The sequence below is a fragment of the Girardinichthys multiradiatus genome, chromosome 11 (genome assembly GCF_021462225.1).
Source record: "Girardinichthys multiradiatus isolate DD_20200921_A chromosome 11, DD_fGirMul_XY1, whole genome shotgun sequence".
NCBI lineage: Eukaryota > Metazoa > Chordata > Actinopteri > Cyprinodontiformes > Goodeidae > Girardinichthys > Girardinichthys multiradiatus.
In genome coordinates this window covers 37945762-37969615 of record NC_061804.1, presented here as the reverse complement: position 1 = coordinate 37969615, position 23854 = coordinate 37945762, and the positions used below count along the sequence as shown (strand labels likewise).

Here is a 23854-nt window from a genome sequence, read left to right as displayed (position 1 = left end):
AGATACAACCAGTGCTGCAATAGAATGTTTTAGATCAAAGCTTATGCATTTGTAAGAATGGCTCTGTCAAGCCCAGACATGTCATTGAGAATTTGTAGCAAGACTAACAAGGGCTGTTCAGAAGCTCTCCATCATATCTGACTGAGCTATAGCTATTTTGCAAAGAAACATGGGCAAAAATCTCTTGATGTGCAAAGCTGTCAGAGACAAACCCCAAAATACCTGCAACTGTAATTGCAGCTGGCCGTGGTTCTACTAACTATTGACTCAAGTGGGTGAATGCAATTGTCAGGTTGTGACATAAAATTTGAATAAAACACATTAACGTTTCTGGTGGTTACTTAAGAAATGTGAACAAGTTGAATGAGTTGGAATACTTTAGTAAGTTGGATGCACCATAGTCTTTACAAGCTGAAAATGTTCATAAACGTCTTTTATTATCTGTTGCCCAGACAAAAACTTTTAGCTTCAGATTCACTGAAAGAAAGGTTTACATTTCATAAATTGGAATAACAAAGCCACTGTTACCTAGGCTACTAATGATACATTTCAGTTACCAAGTTGGACGTTGTGTAGTTACAAGATATGTCCGGTAGGTGGTAGTATTGCAACATTTTACACCCATCAAGACGTAAAATAAGAACTATGTGACGCTTTCGACGTCAAAGGTCGTCAAAATGTCTTGTATGAACCACTTAGCTTAGAAGCTAGCAGCTCAGTTTTGCTTCTTTTCGTTTGGTTTTGAGTTCCTTTTGTTTAGAAAGTCTGGTTTTGTACTAAATGGCGGCCAGGAAATTATCATGAAACTCCGGGTTCAGAATGACAGGTGAGATGGAGCTTTATAAGCCACCATTTGAACTGATGGGAAACAGCTGTTAGCTGCTAACAGCTAGCTGTCTTCAGGAAAGTGGTTGTTGTGTTAACCGTTTCTGTCACCGAGCTGTTAATGGACTGATATGTGCAACGTATCTGTTTGAATTAGCTGCTAGCATTAATAAAGTAAATAGTGAAAAAAATGCTTTGAGTTTTTGTTGGTTTGGTTACGTTTTGTGCTTAAATCTTATAAAACATGGCGAGACAGTTGCGTAGACTTAAATACTGTTTTATTTAAGTCTTCTGGGATATTTAAACCTAATCTAGATCACAGCCGCGGTATCAAACATAGTCTGACAGGTGACCTTTATGTTCTTCTAGGAGTGATTCCAGAACAGCACTGAAACTGAGGGAGTCTTCTACTGTAATGCAGTCTAATCCAAGTGAACAGCGTGTTCATGCAGCAAATGGTTTATCCTTAAATCTGCAAGCAGAGCTTCTCACTGGGGCACCAGTTACTACTGCTGCTGCTTCCAGCACTGACAGTAATGAGGTGAGGGTATCAATGACTGGGGGTTCTGGAGAATCGAATGGAGGCGCATCATCCAGGAGATCCAGGGTCAGCTCCCACTCCCACGCCCATTCTCACTCACACGGACATAGCCGGGCGCAGCTCCACTCTAATTCAGAGCCCGAGTTCGACCCACCCGACTCTGATGTGGATTCTGGTGAGACAAGCGCCTCCCTTACTGAGCTTCGCTGCTTGTTCCGTTGGATCCAAAAGAGTCTTCCCTTCCTCGTCGTACTGTGTGCTAAACTGGTCACCCAGCATGCTTGGGGTGAGGATGAGTTGTACTAAAGTCAATGTGATGATGAATGGTCATCCTGTAAGCGTTCTCTTCTTTTACCAGGTTTAGCAGTTGGGGCGGGCCTCCTAACAACCTTTTTATATGTGAATAAAAACATTCAAACTCAAGTCTTTCTTCAGGTAAGCCCTTACGTTAGTTTCCAAACTCTGGTATGATGCATTTACCAATATTATTTTCATTTTTTCCTGTGTGCACCCTTAGGATCGTCACTCAAAGCTGCAGTGCATTTGGCTGCTAGTCTTCCTCATCTCCTCCACCCTCCTACTGTACTACACCTTTCTCTCAGAGACACTTTACCAGTCGTAAGGCTTACTCACTTCTTTCATATTTTCTTTAAAAATGTTTTTGGAAAACACACTTGGTTCAAAATTGTACTTTGCAAAAGTATTCTTAGAATCAGAATCAGAATCAGAAAAGCTTTATTGCCAAGTACGTTTTTGGACATACAAGGAATTTGTTTTGGCGTAGTCGGTGCAATACAGTACAAATTAAACAGTATAAACATATCTACAATATAATATATATTTCACGTGACCACAACAAACGTTACTGCATCTTACTGACACCATGTGGTAAACATATTGTAACACATAACTGAAGAATGAGGAATATATTTGAGAAGAAAGTACTTTTGCAAGGCTCTGTAAGAATAGTTTGCCTCAAACATGAAAGGTTTTCTAGAAGGTCTAAGTAGGGGTCTAAACTATTAGAGGATTATGTTGTGAATATCCACTTCTTTCTAGCCTCATCTTCTTCAGTCCAACCATCGAGCCGCTGGGTTTTTGGGAGGTTCTTTGGGCGGTTGGCATTACCAACTTCATAATAAAGTTCCTCTTTATGGGAATCAAGTGCCTTATCCTGCTGGTACCGTCGTCACTAGTTACCTACAGAACCCAGGTATTATTGTCGAATTGCTTGTGCTGTAGTTCAAGAAAGGAAAAGCCGTTTAATGTGTACCAGTTGTATCTAAGGTTTGTTTATGTGTACAGGGCCGGTGGCTAATGTTGACCGAGGAGCTGGGTCAAGTACACCAAGCTATAGCACCTGTTCCACTGTGGTTCCGTTACCTAGTTACCTACCAGGAGTCTGACGGGGTCCCTGGGCTTACACTTGGGGTCCTGTTGGCTTTACTCTACCTCATACTGAAGGTGAGATCCTGCAAACATAGCCTAGATTTTTGATGCAAAAAAGTGTCCACACTAATCATTTAAAACCTTTCTGTTTTTAGCTTTTAAGATTGTACAACCAGTGGACGTCTTTACTGAAAACTGTGAGGATATTTCTTGCAGGCGAGGTCAGTGATAAACGACTTCTTTCCTTATCAAAGGAATAACAATCTGACTTCTAAACTGATGTCTGTTCTCATATTTTTAATGTTGATTCAGCATACAGGCTCTGCAGCAACAAGAGCTCAGTGCAGTGAGGCTGGAGATGTGTGTCCCATCTGCCAGGGAGAGTACAGAGAGCCTCGGGTGCTTATCTGCCAGGTAAAGAAAAAACACAAGTTGGCTTAAAGCTACATATAGGATCACTATTGGTATGCCTATCTTGTAATTATGATACAATATGAAATATCATCAGAGAATTATGAGAAAGTATCTCATAATTTCAACTTGGCTGTGTCAAAATTATGAGGTAGGTATGTGTAGTTGTTTCAGGCCTTCACATTGCAGATTCACAGTTTGTTACATGTAATAAAACCAAAAGTAAACTAATTTATTGATTAGATAAAGATACTATTTAATGATAATACATGCAGCCTTCAGAACCTGCTGGCTTGGTTTTTATTTTTCAAGTGATAAATCTGGTGGATGGTATGGAAAGCCAAACTATTATTTAGTCATGCACTTTACGAGGCTCTAAACACGTGCTAAAGCACTACCAGTGTAGAACCTGCTAACCTGCTTTGCCTCTTCTGCTGTGCAGCACGTATTCTGTGACGAGTGCATTGCTCTATGGTTTAACCGGGAGAAGAGCTGCCCCCTCTGCCGCACAGTGATCACAGACAAGGTGTACAAATGGAGGGATGGAGCTACATCTCCACACCTACAGATTTATTGATCCATGAGGCACAGACACCGAATGTGTGCATGTGGGACAGTGGTATTACTTTGTATGTAATCTGACTTTTGCTTTTCCTTTTTCAAACCACAACAGCGTTTGTTGTTGAACATATTTTCAGGGTGTGAAAGGGCTAGGCTTCCTGAAGCCTAGAGTCACGAAGGACATGAGTTGCACAGCTTGCATGTTTCGCCACCAGGTCATCTCTTCTTCCAAAGAAATGTCCTAAATTATTTATTTTTTGGATTTTTTCCTTTCAGTTTCTTTTTGAGTAGTATCAACAAACCTTCCAGATGGGGATTAAAAAATGTTCTGCTGCCATCATTTTGTTCTGGGCATGAGAAATTAAACAGAATTACACCAAGTGTTTAAACTTTGAACAAATACACAAGAAATTCATTGTTTTCAACCAGGAGTTTTAAGTATTGGGGAACTTTTCTGATAAATCAATTTGAGATTTACACATAAATTATTTTTCTATAGGGGTGACTTCACTGTTTTTGTAAAGACCAAAGATTGGGATCTATTTTATGTATTAAAATAATTTCACTGTTATTCATCAATTATATGAATAAAGATTTACATTTGAATCATTGTGAAAATGTGACTTGTCACTACGTTGTAACCTTGGATGAATTCCCCAAATGAATGGATAAGAGCTAAAACACAAACTAGGGACATTTTCTTGCAGTGGTTCCATTAATCTCGTAGTAAAAGCCATGTTCTGAGGAGAACTTTCAGACTGAAAGATCTCATTGTCAACCCAGACAGGCATCACAATCTGACAGATTGAGAATTTCTGCAAAGTCAAGATGCTGATGGACTACCACTCCAAGTCTGATTGCTGTAATAAACGTATTTAAGGCCATACCACCATAGTAATTTATTTTATACCCCATTTTTTTTTTTTTCCAGTTGAGTGGAAGTCTTTTAATGTCACAAAACTCAGACATTTTAAACTATTTATATCCGGTGTGCATGCCAAGTATTCCACACCATGACGAAGGTTTACAAACAATTGTTTATTTGGATTCCATTATGTACATGATACATATTTTCATTCCCAGATTTGCCCCTTTAAAAGGGGAATGCAACAAGAAATAATGTTCAGTGCCAGTGATCGAATTTCTCCTTCCTGAAATTGCTCGATGAGATGTTTTCTTCTGGAATACCACCATGTAGAAAATGCTTCTTGAGCAGATCTGAACAGTGGAAAACCACCAGCTTTAATTTATCCACTCTCGGGGTCTCCGGGATGTCAAACAGGTGATCCCGACCAGAACATATCACAATAATGTTGAAAAGCAAAAGAGTGCACATCTGTTAGACGACAGTGAATGTTGGATCTATTCCAGCTCATTCCAGAAACTATTCCCAATTGTACATACATCATAAACACCGTAACTTAAACGGCACAATGCCACTCCCATTGTTCTTTTTTCCTTTGTAATAAAGTCTTTGTTTCTAGCATTGAAAAAAAAAACGTCTTAAATATCCCCTATGAGTGTGATAACGTGGCACAAAATAAATACTTAGAACATTTAAGCCAATTTCAAATAGGCTCCATCAGAAGTTGGAGGAGGTGTTAAGTGGAAAAAAACAATTACACTGTACATCGTTGCTATGAGAAAAGAGCAAACATTCTGTAGCTCTTAAAACTACATTATAAATACATCATTTTGCATAGAGTGCACAATGCAGTGGAAGCAAAATGGCACTTCAAATAAATTAACAAAAAGAAACAAAGAGGAGTGATTGATCTGAGATATAGCTGGAGTACAGGAATCATAGAAAGGAAAAAGTCTGTTCAGTCCAACAATGATCTGTTATTACTGCTTAAAAAAAACCCATCAAATCATAAAAAATAAAAAAAAAATAAACAGTGGCAGTATCATAAAAATATATAGAAAATATGGATAAACAACATTAATAACTCAGTGACTTTGGACTTGTTTTCCAATGTTCCCAGAATCAACACAGCAGGGTAATTGAAACAGTGCATTTGACCCATTTTGAAATTCCCAAGTATTTGGACTGCAACAGATGGGAATCTGCCTCCAACCATGTGGTCAATTTTATAATGGGGGTGGAGGGGGGGTGTTCATTTGACAGCTTGTAAGTCAACAGTCTGCAAAATCTACTGAAGACATGAATGCAGCCTGGACAACACATGGGATTAGAGGTTCTGGGGTCATCATACATGCTGGTCTCCAGCACCACTGAGAGCAGGAGTGATGAGGGGAAAACCGAGCAGGAGATTAAGGAGACACATAAAAAGGCTTTTGGACTGTTTACATTCAAAACACAGCTGTTGAGCAGCGCTTCTGGAGAGACGTCCCACAGCAGAAGCAGTGCTAGCATTTGGTCATGACTGTGATGGAAATTCTGTCTTTATTTAGATGATTTTACCGTTAGGAGCGCTCCACCTACTGACTCTGACCCAAACACAAATGGAATATGAAAGTGTGTCCATCTGATAAGTCTGCCAAATACAAATCTGAGGTAAAAGCTCAATTTTAATCACAGGATAGCCTTGAAAAGGCATATTAAAGGAGAAAAACTCTTTCTGGCCTAGAAAATAACTCCTAAACACAGTAGGAAAACCAGCGCAGATCTGGAGATAAAAGAGCACCAGTAAAATCATAATGCCAGCTAAGTTCAACCAAGACCACCCCAGCCAACAGCCGAGCTTCTGAGGAGGCCAGGCTGAGTAGACTTTGGAGACCAAAGAAGGCGGCACTGCAGGAAGAGCTGGTGATCAGCGTCAACATGATCCATCAAGATTTCAGAAATTCTCTAAAATAAACTAAGAGGAGAGAAGTTCATCGGTAAGCCGAGGGTCATAGGTTCATACGCAGGTGCTCGGGTCGCCTGGAGTTCATGGGATACGCCTGCTTCTTGTAGGGCCCCGCGTGGAGGCCTGAGGGATGCCTGATAGGAAGAGGAGCGGATGTCTCTGTGGTGATACTGCTACTTGTGTCCATTTGCTCCATAGTGGAGACCTCCATGAGCTGGTCTATAGAGCTGCTAGGGGAGAGAATGGGAGGGGTGTCTGTCAGCGGGGGTCCACGGGGCCAGCAGTCTCCTCTTGCAAACTTCACTGGACTGTAGAACAACAGGTTAGACAGAAGCATTGAATATTCAAGTAAAACATTTAAACAACTAAATCCCTAGTTTCTTGTTGAGCGTTTCCCCTTTGACCTGACATCCTCCTGTTCAAATCACAGCCGTGTCAACTAGAGATGCACAGAAATCCACTGATGACTGGAATCAGAGGATTTTCAGCCTGATTGGCCCTGAACAGCCTGTTGGAAAATCTAAAATCTGGTCTTTTTTTTTTTAGATCAACCAACATGCCATACATGCTATCAGGTTGTGTTGATAACTCTTCAATGTGGAAGTTGTTCTTACAGGAAGAAGAGTTAAAGTTAGCAATTTTCAGCATCAGAGAAGTGAAAGGAACACACAAAAGATGTAAAAAGGTATTTAAAAAGGAAACCATATTTTCTATAGAAGCATGTTGGGTCAGACTGCTGAACTCGAGCGGGTTTACACCATACGATTGTTGGCCGTTGTAGGATGTGGTCATACCCTCTGACAGAGGCACCGACCTCTGACAAATTTCAATCAGGGTGATATTTTTTAGGTAAATCGTGCAGTGTGACTTGCTGTAACCAACGTCTGATTCTGCAATGCACAACCAAGAGCGCTCCTACCTCTATTTGCTTTCTCCCTTGCTCCTCCTCTCAACCTTTTTCTTTCACTCTAGTCAGTCAGTCATTTTCTACCGCTTATTCCATAGTGGGTCGTGGGGGAGCTGGTGCCTATCTCCAGCAGTCTATGGGTGAGAGGCAGGGTACAACCTGGACAGGTCGCCAGTCCATCACAGAGCAACACACAAACAACCAAGCACACACTCATTCATACACCTAAGGGCAACTTTAGAGAGACCAATTAACCTAACAGGCATGTCTTTGGACTGTGGGAGGAAGCCAGAGTACCTGGTGAGAACCCACGCATGCACGGGGAGAACATGCAAACTCCATGCAGAAAGACCCCAGGCCGGGAATTGAACCCAGGACCTTCTTGCTGCACGGCAACAGTGCTACCAACTGGTTGTGCCACAGCAACATGTCATGCAGTTTAACCAGAGTTACTGTCATATAATTTCAATCTGTGTCTGTCCTGGAACAACAAACATGGGTTTGGAAATGTTGGCAGCATTTTAAAAATCTCAGAGTGAAGGCTGGAGGTCTACATTCAGACAGGGACTTCCGGTACTAGCAAAGCCAACCCTGTTGCCAACTGCTCAAGAATGAAAGTAGCTCCAGTGGTGAGAAAGTGTTTGCCCCCAAGGATGATTTCATATTTTTCTGTGCGTTTGTCGCACGTAAATCACAACAATTCTGCAAAGTAGAGTGGGCTAAAATTTCTCCACAGTGCTATAACCTTTATAACTCTCTTCCACTTATTGCAAGTGCCTGAGCCTGGTTCAACCAGTTTAGGGGACAATCACTTTTTCACGCAGGGCACTGTAGGTGTGAATTTTTTCCCCTTCATCACAGCATTTTGTGTTTACCCGTGTTATCTTCGTCTAATCATCTGAAACATGCAAAAAGAAAGGGGGCAAAACACTTTTCTCATCAGTATTAGTTGCTCTAAAGGTGGCTAAATAATTTCATCACAATGTGGATATAACTGCCGACCTGAATGTAATTGTAGAGCATATAATTTCTACTTTTTTTTGTTGTAGTTTTATTTTAGTAAAACCCTGATTAATGGTCCTTGCTCTTTGTATTGTCTTAAGTCTGATTTGCTAAATTATCAGTGTGAAATGCAGCAAGAAGATCCCCTGAAATTGGAACTTAATCTGAGAAAGCTGGAGGTCACAAACCCAATGTTTTGCATCAAATATGGCTGCCGCACATTTACAATGATGTGAAGGCGGTCGGCCTTAACTATTTATAAGCGATTAAGAAGGTTTGGATCTCTTTAAACCAGTGCCACTCGCTGTGCTGCAAAAAAAGCTGAATTCTTTCAGCGTTTTAACACATAATATGGAGGGAAACATTGTTATTAGCTCTTATCCCTTCAAAAGGTTTCCAGTTCTAACTAGAACGCTTTCAACTTGTGCGTGGCCTAGTTTCCAGGTCAGACTTCTGATACAACCTAAATGCAACGTTACAGCCTGTGCTCCTAATAGCAGTAACTAGCAGCCCGTTAGATCGTCCTTTCAATCCGTGATCTACGTGCTCCTTGTACCTCGCGATCAACTGGAAGATCCCGACACATAAAGGAGGGTTGAAGTCACTTCACCAACATTATACCCGCAATCCACCTCAAAAGTTAGAGTGTGACATATTCCTATATTATAAAGCAAAGATAGCTGCATACGAAGCAGCAGTCCACACCGTGCACAGAGCAGAGGTCCCGCAAGATCTTCCAGAATCCGTCTGACACAGAGTTTATAACGAGAAAGGACAAGGCGATCCATAATAATGGGTTTATGGTTGCGTCTTTATTTCAGCATTATTATCTGAGAAGAATAATCCACTGCTCATCACAGGAAGGCTGTTTAGTAACAGTTCTTAAAATGAAATCAGATTTAGCCAAAATAGGAACTTTAGAAAAACAGATTACTAAACTAAGCTCTGCTAACAGCTCCATGTAGGCTGAGCAAGCTACATTTACAAGGTCAGCAAATGAGTCATCAATGAGGGGGAGACTTGTTTTGGAAAAACTTGTCACTGACTGAGGTGATTCAACAAAGCTCAAGACAAAATCAGAACACTTACCTCACAGGTGTCCTTGGGCTTCCAGGGAACTTCCGTGGAGAGCGGACCTTTGGCTCGAAGGAGAATTTCTCCTTAAGGTTTTCAAGCACAGATGGGGCTACATATGTGAAACCCTGGGGCAGAAGAGGGGCACAAAAACAGACATCTGAGTCTACCTCTTCAAAGAGCAGATTTTCCAAAAACAACCCACAGCTGATGATGAACAATGAAACTCTTGAGTAACAATACCATGCAATGTGGTGGAAGAGGGAGAGAACCTTCCAGGAAAACTGGGACACAGACACACACACACACACACACACACACACATGGGAGGCATTAACTGATTCTGGTAAAACCTGCTTGGATCATTACGGACAGAGACGCTCTTGTTTTTATTGGTTTACTTGCAGAATACCCACAAAACAAAAGGTAGACAGTTTGGTATTCAAAACATAAATCCAACTTCACATTAACAACAGTAAACATAACATAGGGTCAGCAGGCATTGTGTTGGATCTTTTTCTGTTACTGCAGCCATCTACAAGAACATCACGCCTCTAATAAAATACAAAGCATTTTAAATTTACGTTGCAGTGACTTTTGTTTTACTAGAGATGCGCCAGAAAGATGGCTGTTGAGTCCAACGCTTTTAAGCTTCATCTGTCCTGACAGGAAACCAGTCCGTCTTTCTCTTACATGCGAGGCCATTTTGCAAATTTACAATAGCTGCATGCTTTTCTTTGGCGGTAACCATTCCTAACGCAAGAAAACAATTGGTTGTCATTTAAAAAAAAGCACAGGAAGATGCAGATGATTAGATGCCAAGGCCATGTCCTCATCTGCTCATATTATTTCATGCATGCACACAGACTTTTTAGGCCTGCTCCTCCCTTGCTTTGTGCAGAAACAACCCTTTTGTTGCGGTTGAAAATACCAGGTATCTACGGTTGCCTTCTGTTGAAAAGTACCAGAATTATGCCGTAACTGATGATGCACATCATGATGAGAAGGCAAAACTACAAGGCTGACGGTTTGCTGCTCTGCAGGGCACCACATACTCACCAGGAAGACTTGATTAGCACTTTCGCTGAGCGTGGAGTCGTCGGGGCTGTCTACTGGAGTCTGGCTGGTGAATTTGGAGTCAAACTGACTGACATCGTCAGCTGATTGCTGCCAAAAGAAGCCAATCTGTTAATCCTCTGGCAATAAAACACAACAGCAAGGAACACGGTGGAGAGAAATGGAAAGGTGTGATGATCCTGCAGGGTTTAACCAAACTGCATCACAGAGTAGGGCTGATTGAGGGATATTACTTGTAAGAATGTCTGTAAAGCTTCTATTAGCAAAACCTTTATCAGTAAAATGGCAAGATGTGGAAAAAAGGCACGTGTTGCATTGTCTGCTGGTTTAACTGGTGCTCTACAGCTTGTGTTTGGAAGAAAAAGAAGCATGTTCAAAAAAGGTACTTCGACATGCTGACAGGTCACAGGAAGTCTCTATGTGGAAACCACACCCACCAGAAATGGTTTGAAGGGAGGCTCTACTTTGCGAGCGAGGAGATCGTCCCAGTTTATAAACCGGAAGAATGGGTGGGCCTGGAAGAAACCGTCATTATCAGATTTTCCTTTTTTTTTCCTCCAGTTGCACCACAAACAAGCATGTAAACCTCTAGGAAGCAGATGGATGTATTTACCTGGACCTCAGCAGAGTCACTGGATCCACCTCCGAGTCGTGATGAGGCACTTCGTCTCAGCAGCTGTGAAGACAATAGTTTTCAGCTTTATGTGTTTTTTTGTTGTTGTTTTTTTTTTAAGAAAGGAGGGTTCAAGCACATTTTCCCTGCCACATTACCACAGTTTTCCAGGCTGAAATTTAAGGACGAAAGACTGGAAATGCAAATGTTCATTTTCTTTTACCATCTATATCCAGACCTGAGGAATGTTTTAATCAAATTCCAGTCGTTTTCCAACTGCCTACGATCCCAGGGTGAAGCGTTCTAGCAACCGTTTCAACAGCTTACCTTTTTCAGGAGGTCCCTGGCTTCTTGTGTGAGGTACGGCGGAAGGCTGAGTTTGCATTTCAGGATTTTATCAATTGTCTTCTTTCTGTTTTCACCTGTAAATGGAGGCTAACAGAGAGACGTTGGTCAGAAACTAAGACTCAGCTACAGGTCCTCCTTTCTTCTTGGCCTTGTTATCTCATCAGCTGAAATATAGGAAAGATTGCTATGGACTTACTGCTCCAGTCAGCATGTCGTACATGAGCGCTCCAAGACTCCACCAGTCCACAGCTCGATTGTGTCCGCTCCTCATGAGGATCTCTGGAGCCCTGAGGGAGGAAAGAGGAGAGGACAGTGACACTGAACATTATTTATATTCCTTAACAGTTACAGTTCAAATTCATCTACAAGGACTGTGGGATGATAATCTGCCATACATGTATTCAATGGTTCCACAGAAAGTGTGCGTGTACGTTCCGTCGTGGATGGACTCTTTGCACAGCCCAAAGTCTGTCAGCTTCACATGTCCTACAAAGTAAATGAAAATTGTATCTTGTATTAAAGATATCTAGACCCAAAATAATCAATAAATCATTAAAGTATCAAGTTAATGCAGTAGGTAATTATTCAGAGAACCAAAGTTTTAGAGCTAAGTGCACTCAGAGCTGATTCCGATCATGTTCCTCACTTGATACAGGCCATGATGCATTTAAATGTCAGATGTGAGAATGTCTACAGTCATGGCTACAAGTTTAGGCAGCAACACAAATGTTGTGTTTTGCTAATTTGCACCTTCAGTTTTTCTGGGGATAGTTTACAATGTTTTCAATCTAACAGCAAACTGGATGGTAGAAAAGAAGCACAGATGGGCTTGAACTCAGTATTTTCTTGTGTTAGAAATGGTTTACCTCCCAGGAAAAGCCTGCAACTACTATATATTTACAAAATGGCCCTGCATGTAAGAAAACTGCTGTTAAAGATATCACATCTGTCCAAAACATCAACGTGAGAAGCCGTGAAGAAGACCTATGCTGTTGCCACCAGTGCAGAGCCTACTCAAAACTAGTAGCAGGTAGGTGAGCATGAGAAGGGGAGTAAAGAAGCTTCTTCTGTTCATAAAGGATATCCTGGAGAGCAATTTTGTCAGTAGTACAAGGAACTGAGAACAGAAGACTGGTGCTACTTTCTTATTAAGTGAATTCCCCATCTGTAACAAAGAGCAGATTAAAAAGGTCCTCCTGGGGCAACGTTTAAAGAGAAAGGTTCTGTGCATTTTTCAGCATGATGGAGCATCAAGGCGATGTACCTCAAATATCATAGTCTTAAAATGTTGGAGCTTTGACCAGGGAACCTAGCTTTGTGGGTTGATGAACAGAGACCGACTAATTAGGAACTGTGATCAACTCAAAGCACTCATAAAACATGAAGAGGTCACCATGAATCAGAATTTGGCCCAAAGTTAATATTCCACAGGGAACTTCAGAAGTTCTGAAGAAAAAACAGGATCAACCCTGTAAATTTTGGGCCCTCTGATAAATCTTATATATTTAATTTGAAGTGCTTGAAAAGTGTTTTCGTTGTTCTTCAGCACACCATAGAACGGTTTTAAACCATTTATCTCACTGCCAAAACATGTGACCATAACTGTCCACTTCTGACTAAATCCCACAGGATGCGTGTTAATAGTGGACCATTCAGTCTAGAAAGCTTTCTGGACCATTGTTGTTGAGCATGATGTTCTCAGGCTTCAAGTCTCTATAGATGATTCCTTTCTGGTGCAGATGACCCAACGCCATTGAGATCTCCGCCAGATAGAAACTGTCAACAGAAAAACACTTTAGTGATGGCAGAAACTGGTAAAGTGGTTAAAATGTTAGAACTTCAGGGGCCGATCAAGCGGGTCTTCGAGCTAATAACTAAAACAGAAACGGCGTATATTTTCTTCCCAGTCATTTTGCTGGTGAATGGCAAACCTCTCATTTAAAACATGTTAAATATGACAAAGCAAAGACATTCTGAAGATGTCGTTAGGTACAGCGGCTCTCTGAACTACACGACCCTGTTAAAAAGGTCTATTTCTTGTGACTTTTTCAACATATGCAGTGACATTTATCCTGTAAGGTTAACTGAAAACCACAGAAGTCTGTTAGAAGGAAAAAATGAAAATCTGCAACAACCTGGTTGCAAAATAGTGCATTATAACTAATAATTCTTAGAAACAAATTGGATTTAATTTCAGCAGTCACAAATATTTGCCCACACAGGCTCAAAGAAGTTCTCCAGATCCCCAGATTATGAGGACATCTCTTGTCCACAGGCCCCTTGGGGTGAACCCACTGATCTTCTGTCAGTCTTAGTCCTGGACTGTGACTTTTTTATTCTTTTGTTGATAATCAGACTCAAGTGTGATGTTGAAAAATAAAATCCAACTTCACTTTCATCTGTCTAGCACACATCTGCAAGTTTTGGACAAAAATAACTGGCATTTGGCGCTATTCAAAATTTCCCCCACCTTGACAAAAATCCCAGTTCAACCTGAAAGAATGTAAGCCCAGAGCATGACGCCGCCGCCATCTTTCAATGAGGGTATGGTGTTTTCTGGTGATGTGCTTTGTTGTTTTTGTGCCAAAAATATATCTCAGCATTTTGGCCAAAAGTTCCAGTTTGGTTTTATTAGGCCATAACACCCTGCTCCACATGGTCTTAGGAGATTTTAGATAGTCCTGAATGTTTTCTTTGGGGAAAAAAAGGGTTCTGGCTGACAACCCTAATAGTCCAGACATATAGAGAAGACAGGAGATTGTCACCACATGTAGAAAACAACCTGTACTTTTTGAAAATTCCTGCAGCTCCTTCAGTGCTGCTGTAAGCGGCCTCCTCAAAAGTTTCTATCTTGTCTTTTCATCCATTTTGGAGAAACTGACTTTTTGTGATGTCCCTGTTGTTCCGTATTTTCTTGAATTATTGGTAGGCTGCCTTTACTGTTTCATCATGTGTGTATATTATGCTGTGGATTTTTTTTCCCCATCCTTTTTCTAACTGATACATGAGATCATTTTGATCCTTTGTAACCTCTCAACAAAGGTTTTACTAAAGTATGCAAAAAACTGATATTAGGTGAAACTGAATCAAAAGGTTTATTAATTTAAGGCTCTGCACACCTATGCAACCAGGTTATCGAAGCTTTCTATTCTTTTTACATTTCCACCCCATGCAGATTTGCTTTTCAAATACATTGTAGAGAACAAACATGGAAATGGTTTTGAAATTATTTATCTTGGTCTGGTTTTTGACTTCACACAAACCTGGCATTTTAACAGAATTGTGTACACTTGTGCAGCTTTTTATTCATATTTTGAAATATTTTTTCCTCTAATAAATGTGTTTTCACCCAACTCATACAGAAAAATGTGTCACATTATACGTAGAAAATGTTTGAAAATGTTAGTCCGGAAGTGAAATGAAGTGTTTTTCGTTTAAATAAAAAAAATATGGTGTATAGATTGTGAAAGCCACTGTATCTGAACTGGTTTTGTACCAGTGAGACACATACTCACCATGCTGTGTCCTCCATGAATATTCCCTCTCTTTCTAGCTGCATAAAGAGCTCTCCACCTGCAGTAACCACATACAGGGACAAGAATCTGTTTAATATTATACCAGAAACCGTGCCCGGTCTTTACTACGCACATTATGCTCTATGATTAGAGAGATGTGGACAGATGATCACAGAACATTAAGTGTAATGTTCTGTGATTCATCGCCATGCTTACCACTCAGATACTCTAGAATCAGGTACAGCTTTCCTCCAGTTTGGAAGGCATAGATGAGGTCCACAATGAATGGGTGCTTGACCTCCTCCAAAATGTTCCTCTCAGCTTTGGTGTGTGCTGTGTCTTTTGCATTACGTACAATCATGGCCTAGGGAGGACAAGAGTTGGCATGTTCAAGAATGTAGTCGAATTTGTTCCAACCCTATTGTCTGGCAGTAAAGCTTCAACTTCAGCTGCATCATGTCAATAAACAAGGTCATTAACCCAAACCTTAATCTTTAGATGAAAACACTCAACAGTTCTGACCTGAAATCTTTCTGGATTCTTCACTGAATTACCCAAATTGTTACCAGAAAAAAGGCCTAAGTAACAAATAAAAACACAAATTTTCTTTATAAGGGCTGTTGTCCAATTACACATTAAAAGAACCACCTCCTTGTTCTGCGGACCTTTGGATTATACGCCACTGAGTTTCGACCTAGAACCTATACCTCAGGCACAGACACATTGAGGATTGCCTCTGATGCATGAGAGGAGATTAGAGAAATACAGGTCCTTCTCAAAATATTAGCATATTGTGATAAAGTTCATTATTTTCCATAATGTCATGATGAAAATTTAACATTCATATATTTTAGATTCATTGCACACTAACTGAAATATTTCAGGTCTTTTATTGTCTTAATACGGATGATTTTGGCATACAGCTCATGAAAACCCAAAATTCCTATCTCACAAAATTAGCATATCATTAAAAGGGTCTCTAAACGAGCTATGAACCTAATCATCTGAATCAACGAGTTAACTCTAAACACCTGCAAAAGATTCCTGAGGCCTTTAAAACTCCCAGCCTGGTTCATCACTCAAAACCCCAATCATGGGTAAGACTGCCGACCTGACTGCTGTCCAGAAGGCCACTATTGACACCCTAAAGCAAGAGGGTAAGACACAGAAAGAAATTTCTGAACAAATAGGCTGTTCCCAGAGTGCTGTATCAAGGCACCTCAGTGGGAAGTCTGTGGGAAGGAAAAAGTATGGCAGAAAACGCTGCACAACGAGAAGAGGTGACCGGACCCTAAGGAAGATTGTGGAGAAGGGCCAATTCCAGACCTTGGGGGACCTGCGGAAGCAGTGGACTGAGTCTGGAGTAGAAACATCCAGAGCCACCGTGCACAGGCGTGTGCAGGAAATGGGCTACAGGTGCCGCATTCCCCAGGTCAAGCCACTTTTGAACCAGAAACAGCGGCAGAAGCGCCTGACCTGGGCTACAGAGAAGCAGCACTGGACTGTTGCTCAGTGGTCCAAAGTACTTTTTTCGGGTGAAAGCAAATTCTGCATGTCATTCGGAAATCAAGGTGCCAGAGTCTGGAGGAAGACTGGGGAGAAGGAAATGCCAAAATGCCAGAAGTCCAGTGTCAAGTACCCACAGTCAGTGATGGTCTGGGGTGCCGTGTCAGCTGCTGGTGTTGGTCCACTGTGTTTTATCAAGGGCAGGGTCAATGCAGCTAGCTATCAGGAGATTTTGGAGCACTTCATGCTTCCATCTGCTGAAAAGCTTTATGGAGATGAAGATTTCATTTTTCAGCACGACCTGGCACCTGCTCACAGTGCCAAAACCACTGGTAAATGGTTTACTGACCATGGTATCACTGTGCTCAATTGGCCTGCCAACTCTCCTGACCTGAACCCCATAGAGAATCTGTGGGATATTGTGAAGAGAACGTTGAGAGACTCAAGACCCAACACTCTGGATGAGCTAAAGGCCGCTATCGAAGCATCCTGGGCCTCCATAAGACCTCAGCAGTGCCACAGGCTGATTGCCTCCATGCCACGCCGCATTGAAGCAGTCATTTCTGCAAAAGGATTCCCGACCAAGTATTGAGGGCATAACTGTACATGATTATTTGAAGGTTGACGTTTTTTGTATTAAAAACACTTTTCTTTTATTGGTCGGATGAAATATGCTAATTTTGTGAGATAGGAATTTTGGGTTTTCATGAGCTGTATGCCACAATCATCCGTATTAAGACAATAAAAGACCTGAAATATTTCAGTTAGTGTGCAATGAATCTAAAATATATGAATGTTAAATTTTCGTCATGACATTATGGAAAATAATGAACTTTATCACAATATGCTAATATTTTGAGAAGGACCTGTATAAAGATCCACTGACCTTCTTCAAAACTTTCATAGCGAATATTTTCGCAGAGGCAGCACCGGTCACCTTCCGCACCTGAAAGACCTGGACAAAGTTCAGCTGTGGTAAGTGCCAGTCAGACTGAAGCTGAAAACACACCAATAGTGTAGTACAATGACACCACGGTGTGTGAAAGCTGACAACGACTTTCTGATTACTCAGGTGCTGGTTTATGTCAGCAGAGGGCAGAGTTGTCCCATTTGATGCTCTTCAATTAAGGCACCAAAATGACTTCTGTCATAGTAAAATCATACCATAGAATCTTACCAAGGGAAAGTATATCCATATAAAACAGAGAGACATGTTTTCAGTAATACTGGCAAATAGAGATTCTTCTGAACCAAACAGCCAGGCAGTATTGTTCCTCAGAGAGCTCCAGCTGGAAATACAACATTCTACAGCAAACAGAAAAATGCATTCAACTGTGACGCTTGTCGCGTGTCGGCAGCATGTTTCACGCTCGAGGCTTTCTGCCAGATTTACCACAATTATTTAACAAAACCAACAATTATATCAGACATATTTAGGACTTGCCGGCTGTAAAGAACATTTCCCGCCAAGGTAATAGCTTTGAGTCATGTGACCTGCGGTTAGTCATAATTTATAATAATAATAATAATTTTCTCACCAAAAGTATCACAGTTCCTGTTTTCAGATTTAAGAGGCTTTGAAAACAGAGGTGTTGTAGTGATGATTTCAAGTTTACTAGGAGTACTGGTGAACTTAGTAAAGATATTGAATTTTGCTCATGACAATAAGATGGTGATGCAAATAATATCCGTCCCTGTTATCACAAAAAAACATTTCAAACAGTAAAGGATGTGTTCTTCCGTGCTTTCCATATGTATTCCTACCACCTGAACTTTTTCTATACCTTATGTTTACAAATAAAAATCTGAAATGTGTGGCATGCATTTATTATCAGATCCCTTGAGTTCAAACACCTTTCATTACAATTCCAGAAAGTCATTGGAGTAGATTTTTGCTGATTACTTTTTAGAAAAAATACCTCAGGATCAGTCAGATTGTATGGAGAGAGTCGGTTAACAGCAAACCTTAAGTTTTCCTACACATTCTAAATAACATTTGGGTCTGGTCTTTGACTAGGCCATTCTACCATATGCTTTGATTTAAACCAATCAACTGTAGCTCTGGCTGTATGGTCATTTTCCTGCTGGAAGGTGACGCTCTGCCCCAGTCCCAAGTCTTCTTTAGCCTCTAAGAGGTTTTCTTATAGGACTGTCTGGTATTTACCTTCATCCACTATCCCACCAACTCTGACAAACGTCCCTACCTCTGCTAAAGAAAGGTATCCCCACAGCATAATGTTGCCACCACCATGTGTTGCCATGGGGATGGTGTGTTTATGGTGATGTGCAGTGTAATTTCCCCTGCCACAGATAGTTTTATAGGCCGGAAAGTTCAATTTTGGTGTAATGTAACCAGGGGCCTTGCGGAAGGCCACTTCTTGGTAGGTCTGCAGTGCTGCCGTACCCTTTCTGTTTTCAGACAATATTATTTTCTAACCCAACTCTGCTTTAAAAGGTTCTCTTCAGGTTTCTCCCTGACCTGTCTGATGTGTTCCTTAGTCTTCATGATGCTGTTTGTTCATTATGTTCTCTAACAAACCTCCGAGGTCAAAAACCGAACAGCTGCATTTATATAGAGATTAAATCACACACAGGTAGACTATATTAGCTAATTAGGTGACTATGGAAGGCAATTGTTTACACTGGACCTTAATTAGGGGCATCAGAGTAAATGGGGCTAAACTCAAATGCATGCTACATGCTTCCACTTCACAATTCTGCAAAAATAAAATAATAATAATTTGTTACAATTCAGGAGCTATGAATACTTCAGCAAAGAACAGAATATGAGATCTGATGGTTAAAAGGCCCAAACATTTTTAACCATATTGGGAAATATTGATATAGTAGAACTGCACAGTTGATAAACAACAATGATGTAAAACGATGCTGACATTTCCTTTTGGTGTAAAAATTCCCCCACCGGCCGGGATTTCTAGACTACTGCCATGTTTTCACCCCCACACTGATACCTGTTTAAGCTTATACCAGGGGGGGGGGGGGGGGGTGATCAACAGGTCTTCCCCTAACCGTAACCCAAATAAATATTTATTAGCAAACAGCTTTTAAAACAAGAAGAAACTGACAGGAAAAGGAAAGGGAAACGTTTAAGACAGAAATATGCATGGAAAAATGTTCTGATTCATGTTGAGGACTGAGAAGCCTCACCTTTCCATAGCCTCCTTTCCCCAAAACTTTCAGCAATTCAAAGCATTCCGGCCCAATCTGCTCCGTTCCCTTGTTTACGCTGTTCTCGGAGATTTCAAACTTCTCACAGCCATCCATGTTACTGGGAAAAAAAAAAAACCATTAAAAACAATGAGTCAACCGGATGCATTTACAGTTTGCAGGATATGCAGCATTACAACTAGCTGAAGATAAGTGCAACTGTGGAAAATACTTGAATTAATGATGAGTATAAGCTTTTTATTTTTGGAAAATAAAATCACAGCTTTTTGTTCCAATATGATAAACACCTTAATTACCTTTTATTTAATCTGCTTAACTAGCTCTGTTGCTAGCCGGATGAAAGGCTTGAGAAGCGTTTTAAGACATGAAATGATATTATGAACATTAAAAGGTTGATCAGTGGTTCGGCAGTAATGTTCCTCTGTGCTTTTTTCAGACATGTCAGTAAGGGGCACACATTTATCATTTAGGTGACATTGGAGGGTAAATCCAGTGAAGCATATCAATGAGTTTTCTCACAACATGTCACATCACCCAATTGATTCAAATAAGCAGCAGAAATGTCATTTTTATAAATATTTGACCTCATCAAACAGTTATTGATTAACTAGAATGTTTAAAAGTTGTGAAAGTAAAAGTTTTACTGCTTTTAACCTTTTTGAGCATTCCTGCCACTGGATTAGATAAGAAGATGTAGCTGATCAAACAAACAAGATGGAAGCAGGTAAAAATATTGAGAAATCTGGTTAAAATATATCTGCTCTGTCCACTCAACCCCCAGTCAAGTCCGAGCAGATGGCTACTAAAAATGACTCGGGTCCTGCTGGGGGGTTCTTCCTGTTAAAAGAGGAGGTGTTTCTTTCCACTTCAGCCACATGCTTGCACTGGTTGAGGGCCTGCTGCAAAGTTAATGACCGAATGCAATTGGCTGGGCAGCCTTAGATAGATAACTTCTGACAAACTGGCATTATATGATAACCTGAAAGAAACTGTATGTGAATGGAACTAAAAGTGATTTTATTTTATTTTTTTCCAATTGTATTTAACTTTAATTTATGCAGGAAAATCTCAGAGACACTGGGTTTCATTTTCAAGAGCAACGACAGTCATGGACCCCATCATAGACCCCTATTTGTCTTTTCACACGTCAATTCGTAAACTTACAGGCTGTGTGTGCTTTCAGAGCATGCAGTGGAACTGTACCAACAACTCACACACACATATACACATCATATATATATATATATATATATATATATACATATATATATATATATATATATATATATATATATATATATATATATACATATATAGTGCTGGGCGACAGGAAGTGTCATGCTGCATAAATGTCAGCTTTACACATAAGTTCTGCAATGGGAGTCTTCTCAAGCCACTGTTTCAAAATCTTGATGGCAGATGAACTGAGTGTTGTTAGCCAAGCAAATGCTTCAAATTCACCTTCTTACTCTTCTTTTCAGATTTTCAGAGTCTTATTAACGCTTAATTAAATCCTGCAGCTGGCTGGCTTTACAAATCATTCACTACATCCCTCTGATGCGAGCCTGTGACTACCTCAACTACCCACCTCTCCACGTCCTTTCATAAAACACATGGAGACGGCAAAAAGATTCCTTAATCCTGCCCTGACGTGTTTTGTGAAAAGGGCTCATTGTCAAAGTGTTCCACGATCCTTTATTAGCCTTTACACTTCATTGCTGTCACAGATGTGTTACTACCTCCCAAGGTGGATCAGGGTGTTGCAATATTGCTAGGTTAACCTGAACCCACCCCTTCTGCATTGGGATCTTTTAAGTTGGTCGTGAGACATAAAAAACATTTAAGGATCACAAAATCAAAATATGAATTTAAACGGGCTAATATAACTATAAAAATGTAACCTGGTTGAAAAGTGCCTCTGCTGTAATCTGGTGTACTATAAATAATCTGAATTAAACCAATTTGAATTTGTTATTTTATGAAATTAAAACAAAGCAGGAGTTTCAGCTGCAGCTTAAACACTGTTAAACTGCTTTCTCTGGTTCACTGAAAAACAAAATCAAAAATAAAAAAATCAGGATTAAGTAAACATAATTACATGACGTTGGAGGTTTTCCTGTTATTTAATAACATGATCCAACATATTCTTCCAAACAGCAATCAGGAGCCGAAGTATTCCACTGAAACCATTTTATCTGGTAATGTTACTGCTGGGAATACTCCAGCCTTCTGCCTCTTTCAACAGCATCAAGTTGATTTGGCCATTAGATGGACCTCTAAAAAAGCCACATGAACTGATAATCATCAACATGAAAAAAAAAAACCCAACTACATCACATTAATAAATGGAGTTGAACTCCACTGAATGGGTGGATTAGCAGGGTACAGCCTCTACTTTCCAGACATCTAACCAAAGTGTTTATTTCTGTTCCCCCTGACAGGATGCAGTGAATCTCTACTTACAATTCAAAGCTGCTGCACTGGTCCATGTATTCACCATGCTGAGCCTTAAAACATAAAGGCACAACAGAACACAACACTGTAAAGACGCATTAAAACAAACTTTACACTTTTTTTCTTTTGCCAAGTTAATGTTAATTGATATGCTTACAGGACAGTTTAACGAGGCAGCTTATATTTCATAAAAACCTTCCTGTTAATAAACATAATCAGCAAAGCAGGAAAATGACGCTTAAGTGAAAAGTGGAAGGGAAACTAGCTAACACTGCAGAGATTTCACACAGGCTTGTTAGCATTATGGTATGGTTTCAACATACTGTTGGTCAGCAGGGTAATAATCAATTTAATTTATCTGTATACCATTTAAACTGTTTGTCGAGGTAAATATGTCAAAGCATTCAAACTTTGTCTAACACTTTTTACACGGCATGTAGCGGTGTCAGATACCAACGTGAAGCGTTAGACCGCGTATACTTCTATTATCGGACAAGCAATGTTGCGTTAGGTGTAATATGTCTAATTATGTGCAACCTAACATGCTTGGATTTAAGCTTATTTGATCTAATTTTAGTCCCCTATTACACATTTATCAAGATTTTGTGTACAGCTTCACTGTATATTTGAATGAGGTTAACTGGCCGCCGTTCGTTTCTTTTCACACTGCCTATATCCAATATCGACGATATAAGTGAATGTAAAGCCATTTTAGATACAGAAAATGGTTCGACTATGTATTTATTTATGTCACAGCAACATGCTATATAATCAAACAAAATCCTAAACATAAACAGAATGTAAAAGGCAATGGGCGAGTAAGACAATGTCCGATAATGGACACCTTGGAGTTGACATTAACATAGGCCTCAAAGATGCCGAATGCTAGCTAGCGAACGGTGGGCTCAGCCATAAACTCACCCCATCCTCAAGTTCGTCATCAGAGACATTGTCATCCGGTTGATCCAAATCGATATCGAAAACCCCGGCCATGTCAGCGACACTTCACTCAGTGTTTAATCAGAAAAAATCAGCCCCGCTCTCCCACCTCACGGAGAGCCATCACCGCAACCACCGGCTAAATCAGAAAGCATGAAGCTAGCCGTAGCTAACCAAAACAACACAGAGCGGCGCGACCAGCCTCTAGCGTTGGTCAGCCGGCGGCACTACTGTTCTCCGTGCCCATCAAAATGTGTTCACTTCGCAAAACATATTCTAGCCTCATGTCAATCTTACGTTCTTATAGTAAATCAATCTATCATGTTAAGAAACGGATTCATTTTCAAATGTTAAATTGGGTATTTTTATTTCAAATTCGTTAACATTTAAACTTTTCCCAATTTGTTTGTCAGTGGTGATCTATGTTTATTTATTTATTTAGAGTAAAGAAACGGAAAGTGTATCATGTCATATTTCTCCCACCAGGAGATGGCAGCAGCGAAAAAGAATCTTTTCCTGTCTGCTGCTGCTATTCATTTTTATTTGAACTGCCTCGACTGGACATGTCTACAGCACGTTTTCCTTCAGTACCCTGCATTAGTGTAATAATGTAAACGTCCTCATACATGCTTATCATTTACCGAACTAGCCCGAATTTCGTTGTAGAGAACACGTGTGTGTTGCTCCCTC

The 23854-nt window shown here is 40.4% G+C and overlaps 2 protein-coding genes across 3 annotated transcripts; one reads left to right on the top strand and one right to left on the bottom strand.

Annotated features, from left to right (window-relative positions):
- The first annotated feature begins 652 nt into the window (after positions 1-652).
- On the top strand, positions 653-4333 carry rnft1 (ring finger protein, transmembrane 1). The gene is made up of 9 exons (XM_047379273.1): positions 653-826; positions 1195-1652; positions 1725-1801; positions 1884-1984; positions 2426-2579; positions 2672-2830; positions 2911-2976; positions 3068-3169; positions 3609-4333. Exons 1-9 carry the CDS (start codon positions 801-803, stop codon positions 3741-3743), a joined length of 1278 nt encoding a protein of 425 aa, XP_047235229.1. The 5' UTR covers positions 653-800; the 3' UTR covers positions 3744-4333.
- A 412-nt stretch (positions 4334-4745) lies between these two features.
- rps6kb1a (ribosomal protein S6 kinase b, polypeptide 1a) lies at positions 4746-23448 on the bottom strand. Of its 2 annotated transcripts, XM_047379102.1 has the most exons (15): positions 23147-23444; positions 22235-22278; positions 19751-19871; positions 17469-17537; positions 15293-15440; positions 15077-15134; positions 13237-13337; positions 11957-12047; positions 11758-11848; positions 11541-11648; positions 11214-11276; positions 11038-11115; positions 10583-10690; positions 9539-9651; positions 4746-6848 (listed from the first exon to the last, which is right to left on the bottom strand). In XM_047379102.1, the coding sequence occupies exons 1-15, from the start codon at positions 23216-23218 to the stop codon at positions 6584-6586; spliced, it is 1530 nt and encodes a 509-aa protein (XP_047235058.1). In that variant the 5' UTR covers positions 23219-23444; the 3' UTR covers positions 4746-6583. The 2 variants fall into 2 exon arrangements, with proteins under 2 accessions (XP_047235058.1, XP_047235059.1); XM_047379103.1 differs by lacking the exon at positions 17469-17537 and having other exon boundaries at positions 23147-23448.
- Between the last annotated feature and the right edge of the window lie 406 nt (positions 23449-23854).

Excerpts from the sequence above, each read along its gene's own strand:
- rnft1 (XM_047379273.1), top strand. The coding sequence starts at position 801 with ATGAAACTCCGGGTTCAGAATGACAG. Across the intron at positions 827-1,194 it reads CTCCGGGTTCAGAATGACAG|GAGTGATTCCAGAACAGCAC; the intron begins GTGAGATGGAGC and ends ATGTTCTTCTAG. Across the intron at positions 2,580-2,671 it reads TAGTTACCTACAGAACCCAG|GGCCGGTGGCTAATGTTGAC; the intron begins GTATTATTGTCG and ends TTATGTGTACAG.
- rps6kb1a (XM_047379102.1), bottom strand. The coding sequence starts at position 23,218 with ATGGCCGGGGTTTTCGATATCGATTTGGATCAACCGGATGACAATGTC. Across the intron at positions 11,116-11,213 it reads GTGACTCTGCTGAGGTCCAG|GCCCACCCATTCTTCCGGTT; the intron begins GTAAATACATCC and ends GGTTTCTTCCAG. Across the intron at positions 6,849-9,538 it reads AGCCCAAGGACACCTGTGAG|TCCAGTGAAGTTTGCAAGAG; the intron begins GTAAGTGTTCTG and ends GTTGTTCTACAG.